We start from the raw sequence: 12,395 nt of genomic DNA on the forward strand, positions 1-12,395 counted from the left end.
AAATTAAATAATGCAGTTTTGGTCCATTATCTTTATTTTGTTTTAATAGCCGGATGAACTGAGAGAGAGAGAGAGAGAGAGAGAGAGAGAGAGAGAGAGAGAGAGAGAGAGAGAGAGAGATTTATTTCACTGATTGATTTATAATAGGAAACAAACATACTTAAATATAATTTCATGCACAAATTTAGATACAGAGACTGTGCTCACCCCTACAATAATTTTGAAACCAAAAAAAAAAAATCATAAAGAATTTTATAACGGCAATCTGTGTCCATCGGAGCGTTGTTGATGATAGCGATATGTGTTTAATGGAGCGACAATTAAAACCGCCTGAAACACCCCCCCCCTTCCTTTGAAATTATATCATCACTCGGATCACCCCCTCCCCTCCCTATAAAAGAGCTTTTGCATTTAATATATGTTTTTATTGTTCAATTTGATCAAACTTGACTTAAAGGGAGCGTAAATGCCACTTAAAGATGCTTAAAGGTAGCTTAAAGATGGCTTAAAGGTGACTTAAAGAAATTTGGACATTAAGGACCTATAAGCTCAGCTTAAAGGTGACTTAAAGGTGGCTTAAAGATTGTATCTCCTTTAAGCCATCTTTACGCCACCTTTAAGCCACCTTTAGGGACTTGCTTAAAGATTGTTTTTCGCCCTGTGACAACCATTGTCAGTAGGTATAATACACTAAACAACCATTGTATGTAGGTATTTTACACTATACAACCATTGTATGTAGGTATAATACAGCATACAATGATTGTGTATAGGTATCATACATTAAACAGAAATTATATATAGGTATAATACACCATACATACATTGTTTATAGTTATAATACACCATACAACCATTGTGTATAGGTATAAAGCAGTATACAACAATCTTATGTAGATGTTATACACCATACATCCATTGTATGTAGGTACGACAACCATACAACCATTGTATGTAGGTATAGTACACAATACAACCATATAATGTAGATATAATACACCATACAACCATTGTTTATAGATATAATGCACCATACAACCATATAATGTAGATATAATACACCATACAACCATTGTTTATAGATATAATACACCATACAACCATTGTATGTAGATATAATATACCATAAAATCAGTGTATGTAGATATAATACACCATACCACCATTGTATGTAGGTATAATACACCATACAACCATTGTATGTAGGTATAATACACCATACAACCATTGTATGTAGGTATAAAACACCAAACAACCATTGTATGTATTGCATGTATGATATAATTGTTGTATGGTGTATTTTACCTACATTCAATGGTTGAATGGTGTATTATACCTACATTAAATGGTAATACGGTGTATTATACCTACATTAAATGGTAATATGGTGTTTTATACCTAAATTCAATTGTTGTATGGTGTATAATAACTCAGATAACTACAGGTACATGTTTTTATCATTCTTTAAGTTGAGGTAAAAGGTAGTGACCTTGACGTGACTTTTATGAGAAAGTAAGGTCAAATTTGATTAAACTAATAGAATCATTTTGTTATACGACCTGTTTGACTTTGTCAAAATTTCATGTACTTCCTATCATAAGTATGTTTGATAACGAGAAAACTTCTTCCTTAAGCTGGACTCATGAAATAAATCATCAATATAGTGTTATGATGTGATCAATCTGATGTGGTCAAATCCAGTAAACCCCGGGGAGCTTTATGATAGTTTTGATCACACCCCGACGGCATTTGATCCCCTCATAATATTCAAAGAATTCATCGTTATTACCTATATATTAATTTTCAGCAGTTACACGATCAAAAATCAAAATAATTATTGGTGGAATGTATTGGAATATACAAAATTGATTTGTAGTGTTATCACAAAGACACTGGAAAAGTAGTTGACTATATTTCATCACTGGGGTATATGTATTGTAAATGATCCTCATGAAACATTGAATGAAGCGTAACCATAAAGATTGTTCTCCTAAAACAAGTTTACAAACAAAATCACAAAGAGAACTCCTACAGTAGTTTAGTTTCTACTTTTTATTTGTCACTGATAGGTACATCACAGGAAACTGTTAAAACAAGGACCGCCAAAGTCAAAAATATACAAAGAAATAAAATACAAATGAAATACCTTGATCATACACAGAGGATATGTCAGCTGATATAACAGTTACTGGGATTTATATATATATATGACTGTTGAAATTGTTAAGTATATGCTGTATAATGCAGTATGATAAAAGGTATTTTAGTGTCCTCCTTCTCAGTAAAAGATGTAACAGCCTCAACTAACTGCACAAAGATATAAATTTCACAATAAGTTAACATGCAAGAAATTTTATCATTTAATTTTCAATAAAAAATAAAAAACCTTTGTATGATTATTTCAATAACTAAGAAAAAAGTGTATAACTCAAACATTTATCAAGATAATTAATATTAAAATTCTGTACAAATTTAAAAAGCAAGTTGTAAAGTCTTGTTTCACATGTAAAATTGAAACTTAAAAAAATCAGAGACATGTTATATTAATATGATTTAATGCACAGTTTATTGACTGCCAATTAATTAAAAGGACAATCATCACTGATGTGATAACATTTCAAAACTTGGCATTACACTGTTAGTAATAAATCTATCCCTTCAAATCTTTTACCCATGAACAACTCCCCCCTCCCCTCCCCAACCCCCCAAAAAATAAATATAAAAGAAACATGAACATCTCTGTCCTTGGCTTTTGGGGCAATCAAATGACCTTTAGTATGTATGATTTTGAGACATCTACTGGTATCATTAAAATCTGTGATCTTTACATTAATTCCCAAATTGTACAATTAAACATTATTAAGTTCTTCAACAAAAGGGATAAATCTTAGTGCCTTCTTTAAACTAAACTGTAAGCATCCACAAGGTTGCCGGACAGAAACTCAAATTGTACATAGACATAAGAATATCTGCAAACAATCTTCAAATTTTTATCAAAAGGCATAGGAAGTCTAAAATTAATAGAAATAGGCACCTATAAAAGTATCCAAGTTTTCATATTTGTATTTTTTTTCAACATAAGCAATTGTCTTGTGTTTTGATCCTGAAGAGTCTGTAGATGGCAAAATGATAAAAAAAAAAAGTTTGATTGAGACAGTAGTTCATGTAATAAAACCAGTGTGTTTAATAAAATATTTTATTCTTACACCAGTTCATACTCCAATAGCAATCCTTCTCTCTCTCTCTCTCTCTCTCTCTCTCTCTCTCTCTCTCTCTCTCTCTCTCTCTCTCTCTCTCTCTCTCTCTCTCTCTCTCTCCTGTGTATTGTTTCTTGACTTGTGAGATAAACAACAAAAATTTGTCAAGCTGAACTTGCAAGACATTAAAAGAGTTTTAAAAAGCATTGGCAAACACTTGCTAAAAAGAACATAAAATGAACGCAGCTGACTCTTAAGAACAAAAATTCTCAGCCATGCACTTTATTAAACATTTTGATTTATATGTACATGAACAATTGCACCAAAATATAAATGCTCACAGTGATCTAAAATGAACTATATGTACAACCCCTGACTTCACCCAAACATGTAAATTCTCCAGACAATTTAGCACTGTTTGTTCATTCTAATACCAGCTGGTACAATTAAATGACTGTCATGACTCTCACATTCATCCTCACCCTACCCACGGTACAAAACATGCATGCTTTCATACACTTGAAACTATTTCACACAAGGAATAAATATACATGTTAATATACAACTGAACATGTTCCACAACTGCTCAATTCTTAATGCATTTGGTATTCAACAAATATTGTAAAATATTAATATTCAATTAAACATTCATTTTGCTAATTGAAATTTATTCTACTTGCAAACCTTCTCAGTATTAAAGCAAGATTAGTTTATATCAGTATGATATTTTTAAAAAATATTTGAATCTAACTAAAGATTTTAAACATTCGCTTACCAGTTAAAAATGAATTATGTAAAGATTTGAAGTTCTATGAAGTCTAACCCTTAGATAACAATGTTCCAAGCATTTTTTGCATGGAACAGTTACACAGAGATTTGACAGATACCAAGATACTGGTCACAACATGTCTACCCATTCAATCTAGTGGACAATGTCATGAGAGGTAGGTCAAGGTCGCAGATTCCAAACTCAAGGTCATGCTTGGTCATATTTGCAAGTACAGTTCTTACTTCTGTTGTTAAAAGAAAGTTTTCTATTTGCTCCTATTAGGCAAAACACCATTTTTACCCCCCCCCCTTTTTTTTTTAACTTGTGACCTTTTTCTCAGCCCCCCCACCCTTTTGGCATTTTTCAATTAATAAAATAATACAACACTTAAAGTTAGTACAAAAATCATCTGTTTCCAAGTTTTTGACTGATTTTTTTAAAGCTATCCTTCAAACCAAGACACCTATCTTTTTTCATAAAATATAAACTTTCTGCAGCCAAACAAATAATGCTTTTAAATTATCAATTAAAACATACACAAAATTACATATTGCCTCTTAAAAGGTAAAAGTTAAAAAAAAAATTGAGTATAATACAAATACATAATTCATAACAGAGATAAATACACAAAGAACACACATATTATCCGTACTTCCGTGCCGGTAGATGATACTTGGGTTTACTTAAGCTGAGCAATAAAACCACTTATCTACGAAAAGCTCGAGTTACAAAATCTGTGTCACAACCAACTTAGAATTGGCGTCAGAAAACCGAAATCACAACAAAACCAGTACGCTGTAGGAACGTCCAACAACAATGGCGTCGACTGGTACCCCTACCTCCTGATTGTGTCCTCAGGCTCGTGTCCTCAGGCTCCTCAATTGTTCCTCCGCCTCCAGGTTTTGCTCTACATCCCTGGCCCAGGACTCTCTCTCTCTCTCCTAATACCATCCCTAGTGTTAAGTTCCCAGGCTGGGGCTAGCTGTGGACCCTTTGCTTTTCCCTTTGGTTTTGACACTGGCCAACTGCTTCATCAGATCTCGATTCTTTGTCTGAAAAAAAAAATCATTTTTCTTGCTCTTAGATATAGTCAACAAAATATTATACTGAACACTGCCCTGAAATATAAGCAATATTTGGGTCAAGTTAAAAAATCAAGAGGATTTTACAACTTAAGCCCAAATATGGCAAGTATCATTTCTTTTTATCCTGCAACTCATTTACAAAATTACCCCATCTCATCATTATCAAGAAATAATAGTAGATCTTAGCATTTAATATTTTTTACAATGGTGAAAACAATCAATACAACCTTTGAATACACCCTTTATTAATTATTGGCTTTGAAAAGTAAGATGTTTGGTCATGTTTAAATCAATCCCCCTTTCCTCTTGGACTCTGCTTGAGTACACATGTACTGACCTGGAGAGCGTCCAGGGACTCGGTGTGCTGTTTCAGCTGAGTCTGCTGCTTTATGCGATACTCCTTCTCCATCTCGTAGAGCTGAGCCTTCAACTCGGTGATCTACAAACAGACAGGCACCATTATATACAGACATACACCATAACACATACAGACACCATTACATGTACAGACATACACCATTACATATACAGACACACAACATTACATACAGATATACACTATTACATATATAGACATAGACCATTACATGTACAGATATACACCATTACATGTACAGACATACAACATTACATATACAGACATACAACATTACAGACAGATATACACTATTACATATATAGACATACACCATTACATGTACAGATATACACCATTACATGTACAGATATACACCATTACATATACAGACATACAACATTACATATACAGACATACACCATTACATATACAGATAAACATCATTACATATACATACATCCACCATTACATATACAGACACCATTACATATACAGATATACACCATTACATATACAGACATACAACATTACATATACAGACATACAACATTACATACAGACATATACCATTACATTTACAGACACCATTACATACAGACATACACCATTACATACACAGACATGCACCATTACATATACAGACATACACCATTACATATACAGACATGAACCATTACATATACAGACATACACCATTACATATACAGACATACACCATTACATATACAGACATACAACATTACATATACAGACATACACCATTACATATACAGATAAACATCATTACATATACATACAGACACCATTACATATACAGACACCATTACATATACAGATATACACCATTACATATACAGACATACAACATTTCATATACAGACATACAACATTACATACAGACATATACCATTACATTTACAGACACCATTACATACAGACATACACCATTACATACACAGACATGCACCATTACATATACAGACATACACCATTACATATACAGACATGAACCATTACATATACAGACATACACCATTACATATACAGACATGCACCATTACATATACAGACATACACCATTACATATACAGACATGCACCATTACATATACAGACATGCACCATTACATATACAGGCATACACCATTACATATACAGACATACACCATTACATATACAGACATGCACCATTACATATACAGACATACAACATTACATACAGACTTTTACACTTCATTTTTTGAGCCTCTCTAGTGGCAGCCATTTTTTTGTCTGTTGTTGATATTAAAAAAGCTGTAACCTTAACACTTTCACCTTTTGTCTCTCTAAAGCATTTTTTTACTTTCTATCTGTTGTTGATTATTTTTGTAAAGAGAAGTTTACACTCACATAACATGTAACGGTTACACTTTACCTTTTTGTCTCTCTCCAGCAGCTGTTGATCTTTGAGCTGGAGCTGTTTTTTGGAGGAGTCGAGCTGCTCCTGTAGCTGTTGTAGCGCGATCAGATGTTCCGAGCTGTGGGGATCCTCAACAGGCTTGTCCAGGGCACTGGCATTCAACAGAGACAACGACATACTGCTACCAAGTCCAGAACTGTAAGAAACATACAACTATACTGATACTGAGTCATAGAAATATATTAGTAAGATACTGATACAAAGTCATAAAAACAGAATAACATATTGCTTCAAGGTTCAGAACAGTAGACTAACATAGAAATATACTACATGACCTATTGAATAAAAAGTATGGATTCATAAAAACATAGAGATATGCTGCTGTCAAGCCAAAAAAAACATAACTACATACTGCTACTCTGCAGGTAATGAAAGGACAGGTGACACAAAATCATTTTCTTCTAAAAAACATTTTTTACAATAAAAATAAATCAGTTTATATCAAGTTCCTTGTTTGACTAGCATTTGATAAGAACAAACAGCTCCATGAAAATCCCAGCTGCAGCTGATCCCAGAGTCTATAATGAGATAACAATATTGGTGTTACTTTTGGTGCTTACCTCTTGGTAGGTGTTAAACCGTTGGCGTTATTTTTGGAGTCCATTCTGGACACCTTGTTGGGTGGGGTATCTGATGGAGTATTTGGTTCACTGGACCTACAATGAATGACATCAGAAATCAGTCCATTTTAGACAGTAGTGTGTACATCAGAAATCCTTTAGGCCAAAACAAAATTATTGTCTGTTTGGGATTGCCTCCAAACTCATTGAAATATCCCACGCTGATAAAATTTTATAAGCGAAAAATAAAGAATTTTTATAATCATGTTTATGAAGAACTTTATTTCTTACCAATTTTTAACTAGAAAAACTTCCAAGTTTCAAAAATAAATCCCTCCCCCTCCCTCCTGGGTCTAGAAACCTCCAGGCAGCAATTCCAATCAAACAGTTTTATGGATGGCCTTACTAACATTATCATTCTGTGTTCTTATTACCAAAACAAAAGTTCTAACATCTTAGTCAGTCACGGGCAAACTCTTACAGAGTATTGTAAAAGTTAGTTCCCTTGATCATCAATTTGGTTAGCCCATGAATAATCATGTCTTACCATATGGCAGCCATTGACCACAACTCTAACACACTGAGTGTTCCTAAATAATGTCAACATTCATACATTGATAAATTGCAGCAAGAATGGTAGATCAAGCAGATGACTTTGGTAGTTTTTACAGTAGAAGGTGTGATAAAAATATTTTCAAGAAGCAAATGCTTCTAAAATTATAAATGATTTCGAATTCCAAAAGAAGGTCAATGTGTCCTACTTTTGGATTAGGATGCACTTTTTATAACAAAGATGCACTGATCATCTAACAAGTTTATGGTTTTAGGCCTGGCAGGGCTCAAAATATGATCTGAAAACAAAAAATAACAGATGTCCGTATGGGACAGGAAAGACCATACAAAAATATTTCTCACTGATAGACAAGGAAAACCAATATGGCTTACTTGTGTTTATGATGATGCTTGTGGCGTCCATGAGAGCGCCTGTGGTGATCTCGGTGGTGTTTGTGGTGTTTATGGCGGTGACTGTGACTGTGACCGCCAGCACTGCTGCTGTTTGGTAGATCGGAACCTTCCTCTGGAAATTCCAACTTCTCTTGGTCTCCTTGACTACCGTTACTATGACGACTGCTAACACTGCCTATATTGTCATATTTGGAGTCCTCAGATTTGATATTCATTATGCTGTCAAACTTATCATTTTTGTCCACTTTTTCTTCCAGGGACTTTTGCTGGGTTGAGGGAAGACTTTTTCTTGCTTCTTCCTCACGTATCCTTGCTTTGGCAAGAACCCGTTTATATGCCAATGTACATAGCCAACACAACAACTTTCCATCAACCTGAAAAAAGTTAAATTGTCATGTCAAAAAAATAAAGGCGAAAGAGGGATAATCATAATAATTCATTTATCTTTTTAATTTTCATCAGTATACCCTATCAACATTTTTAAATACTGGCATAAAATAGATTACATTTATTTTTCTAAAATGTTTATATCTACGAAGAAAACTGGAATAACTTAGTTAACATAGTTGACAGGTTGGATAGCTCATATAACTAATTCACTAACTCCTTCCGGTCAAATCAAGATGATAACATTTAAATCTATCATATCTTTGTGTAAATTTTCTATCTACAATTACAACAAATAAACAGGCTATTCTATCTCACCATAAAATAGTTTTCATTCTATCCGCCCATGGTAAATAGTCATCGAAACTATTCACTGGGGGCAATCAATTTCCCTACTTTTTAAACTCGGAACACCTATGATTTAATCTGAGTCGCTACATGAAATTTGAAGTCCGATAAGTCTAGTTTATTTTTACATTTGAGAAAATGTTTTTCTTCAGTATTATCATATAAATAGTGCCTGTTTGGGAGGGTAACAGTTGAAATTGACACCCCGAGAAAACCATTGTCAACCGATGCGAAGCGGAGGTTGACAATGGTTTTCGAGGGGTGTTAATTTCAACTGTTATCCTCCCAAACAGGCACTATTTATTTTGTTATACTGAATGTCTTAATTTTTAAGAAAATTTTACTGCTTTTATATAGGAATAACGTGAATTCTACAGCGAACCGTACGCGCATAATTTTCGCGCATGTAACATTTTTTAATGTTACCATTTTTTAATGTTACCCGTTGCTAAGTGCGCTGCTAACGCTGAGAGTAATAGAAAATATTATTAACTGCGTCTTAACCAATCAGATTTCAGTATTTAACATGAAAGTATAACAAATTAAAATACTTATTTACTGACTATTTGGACAAAAGCAAGTTTATTGTCCCCTTCAACAGCAACTATTCCCCTAGGCTTCCTCACGTGAAATAGTTGTTGTCTCAGGAGACAATTATCTTGCTGTTGTCCTCATAGCCAGTAAACAGGTACTGTAAATTCCTATTTAAAGGCGAGGAATTAATATCTGCGTAAAATCGTGAGAAGCCCGTCTCATTAATTTTAATTTCTGGACATATGTAAACTACACGAAACTATGACAAAATTTCGGCTTTCGCGATTTTATGTTCTCGCAATTTGATGGAAAACCGTCGAATCACGCAATTAAGTTCTCGCGTAAACAAGGAATCTACAGTACATAACATTACAGACAACATGCTAGATGACATCTCACTTTTTTCCTGCTGCCGTCATTCCTATCGAAGGCGCACTTTTGTTTGCACTGTTCACACGTGGAGGGCGGGCCCCATTTCCTCTCAGCGTTTGTACACCTTTGACATTTGAACCCAATGAAAGCAGCCAGGATATTACAGTATTCACAGACTGTGGGCTAAAGAAAACATCAAAACACACCATTACGATTAGTCAAATACTTTTTTCTATTCATGCATATGTTTTTTTCATTGACATTATTTTTATACAAACCCTTAGTGACAATGAAATTTACTTTTAGATAACAATATGTACTCTCAAGTTCCTGAGCAAATAAAACAAGTTTATAAGAAAACTCTTACATTTTAAAGGAAATATTAGCTGTCAGTGATTTTATTTCTTCCTTGGTAAATTATACATGTACCTAAAGACCTTCAATCTATTGTGAGTTTTATCTACTGATTGAAAACTACACTAGCCTGTATTTTATATCAAAGGTCAATCATGGTAAAAAAAAAAAAGAGATGCCTTCTCAGTTTGAGACATGTTAACATTAAGAGTAAAATCAGAAATCCTACGACAGATTTCCAGGCCATTTTGCAGGAGGGTTAACAGGTAGATTTCTACTTCGGTTTTCACTTTAAAAGTGTAATCATCTAAGATAATTACCATGATATATCTAGGTGTGTGAAACGCATATCCATAATTTACTATCTATCATCACCAATATAACATACTAATGAAAAATACTCAACATGTAGGGTATAGATGTACATTTCAATCTCAGAATTTCTAAGCTCTAGTTACCTTTCCATAGAGTTTGACGTTTTGTGTACACTTCTTGCATATTGAGTTGATGCTTCCTTTCCTGTAGAAATAAAACCCACACAATTTAGACTATATATATCAGTATTAACAATCTGTAATATTATCGTAATCTAGCTTTAAGTCAAAGAATGGAAAAGAAATATTATCTTCAACTCAGATATTTTAAAGAAAAGGAAATGCAGAAAATAGTTGGCTCATTCTTAACATGCTACAGAAAAAGAGTTCTGAGTAGTTGTTTTCATTGAGCAAAACAAATTTAATGTTACAATATTAAGTTACAAACAAAACTTCATAAATAGGTTAAAATTCATTGATGAATATATTGTTATTGGGTACAATGACTTTTTCCCAACTACAGCAATCAACAACAAATTAAAACTAAGAAACCTGACATACTCCTCCTGTTGGAACTCTCCCCGACAGTAGGTACACTTAACAACGGGGTAATGGTTCCTGCAGTCCTAAAAAACATCAAAATATATTATAGATGAATTATCTTACCACTTGTTTATCATCGCAACAAAAGATATTTAAAGTTATTTATATCTTTTAATATACAGTAACACATAGGAATTTGTCTCAAACAATCGAGATAATTTTCTATGATATATAGTGATTGAAAGATCTTTAAAGTTGATATAGTCTGATTTTAATTTGTATCCTCATGATAAAAATGAAAAACAATATAGAATCTCTCATTGATATTATTATTTAGCCTCTTCACAGTAACCGTGATACAGCTCTCTTGTAGGGTAAACTGATATTTGGCAAAGATTTAGTTTGTATGAAATTAAATGACATGTGTTGATCATTATAATTCACAAAACTACGTCAATTTGCTTTGCAACTGAGTAGTGCCACAGTAACTATGAAGGGGTATAATGGTAATAAACCCTTTCACGATAACTGCAAACTGATATTCTTTGCCAAAGTTTAAGTTAGTAGATGATTAAATGATTAATAGACGTAAATGAAACAATTAACATTATGTCATATTTCACTAAAAGCTATGTTATTTTGCAAAAGAGCAGTAAAGCAGTTACCGTGATTAGGATTGAGCAAATAGCATCAACTTTAAACAGATATCTAATTGTTATTCGTTATAACAATTACATAAAATTTGTTTACAATTTACCTTGGTAAGTAAGGTAAGCAAAACAATATGAGGGAAGATTTTTTTTCTCAGTGATCTGCAGAACATTTATGAATGGAGGTGGTCATAGAAATAACCATATATATTTATACCACTGTAAATCATTTGGAGTTCAAGCTAGCAAAATGCTACATATAGTCATCCAACACTTTGTAAACACAAAGATCAGAAGGATGAAAAACAAAAACTTTTAAGTATGGCATACTTTACAAAGCTGTTCGCTGGATGATAACTCTTCAAAAGGGTGTCTTTTATGACATTTGGTACATGCAAACAATGCAGCCATTATACATATGCACGATCTCCTCTCAAACTAGAAAATTACAAAAGCTTCTGTCTGTGAACTTGAGATTAATTATACACCGGAAGTGTCGG

General features: G+C 33.3%; 1 protein-coding gene across 2 annotated transcripts; it reads right to left on the reverse strand.

Moving 5' to 3' along the window:
- Window positions 1-2,037: 2,037 nt before the first annotated feature.
- On the reverse strand, window positions 2,038-12,395 carry LOC105318472 (protein FAM76A). Of its 2 annotated transcripts, none has more exons than XM_011415631.4 (9): window positions 12,226-12,395; window positions 11,264-11,328; window positions 10,847-10,907; window positions 10,062-10,217; window positions 8,373-8,767; window positions 7,428-7,523; window positions 6,823-7,003; window positions 5,389-5,490; window positions 2,038-5,018 (listed from the first exon to the last, which is right to left on the reverse strand). In XM_011415631.4, exons 1-9 carry the CDS (start codon window positions 12,304-12,306, stop codon window positions 4,926-4,928), a joined length of 1,230 nt encoding a protein of 409 aa, XP_011413933.1. In that variant the 5' UTR covers window positions 12,307-12,395; the 3' UTR covers window positions 2,038-4,925. The 2 variants fall into 2 exon arrangements, with proteins under 2 accessions (XP_011413933.1, XP_011413932.1); XM_011415630.4 differs by having other exon boundaries at window positions 11,255-11,328.

The sequence above is a fragment of the Magallana gigas genome, chromosome 9 (genome assembly GCF_963853765.1).
Source record: "Magallana gigas chromosome 9, xbMagGiga1.1, whole genome shotgun sequence".
Taxonomy (NCBI): Eukaryota; Metazoa; Mollusca; class Bivalvia; order Ostreida; family Ostreidae; genus Magallana; species Magallana gigas.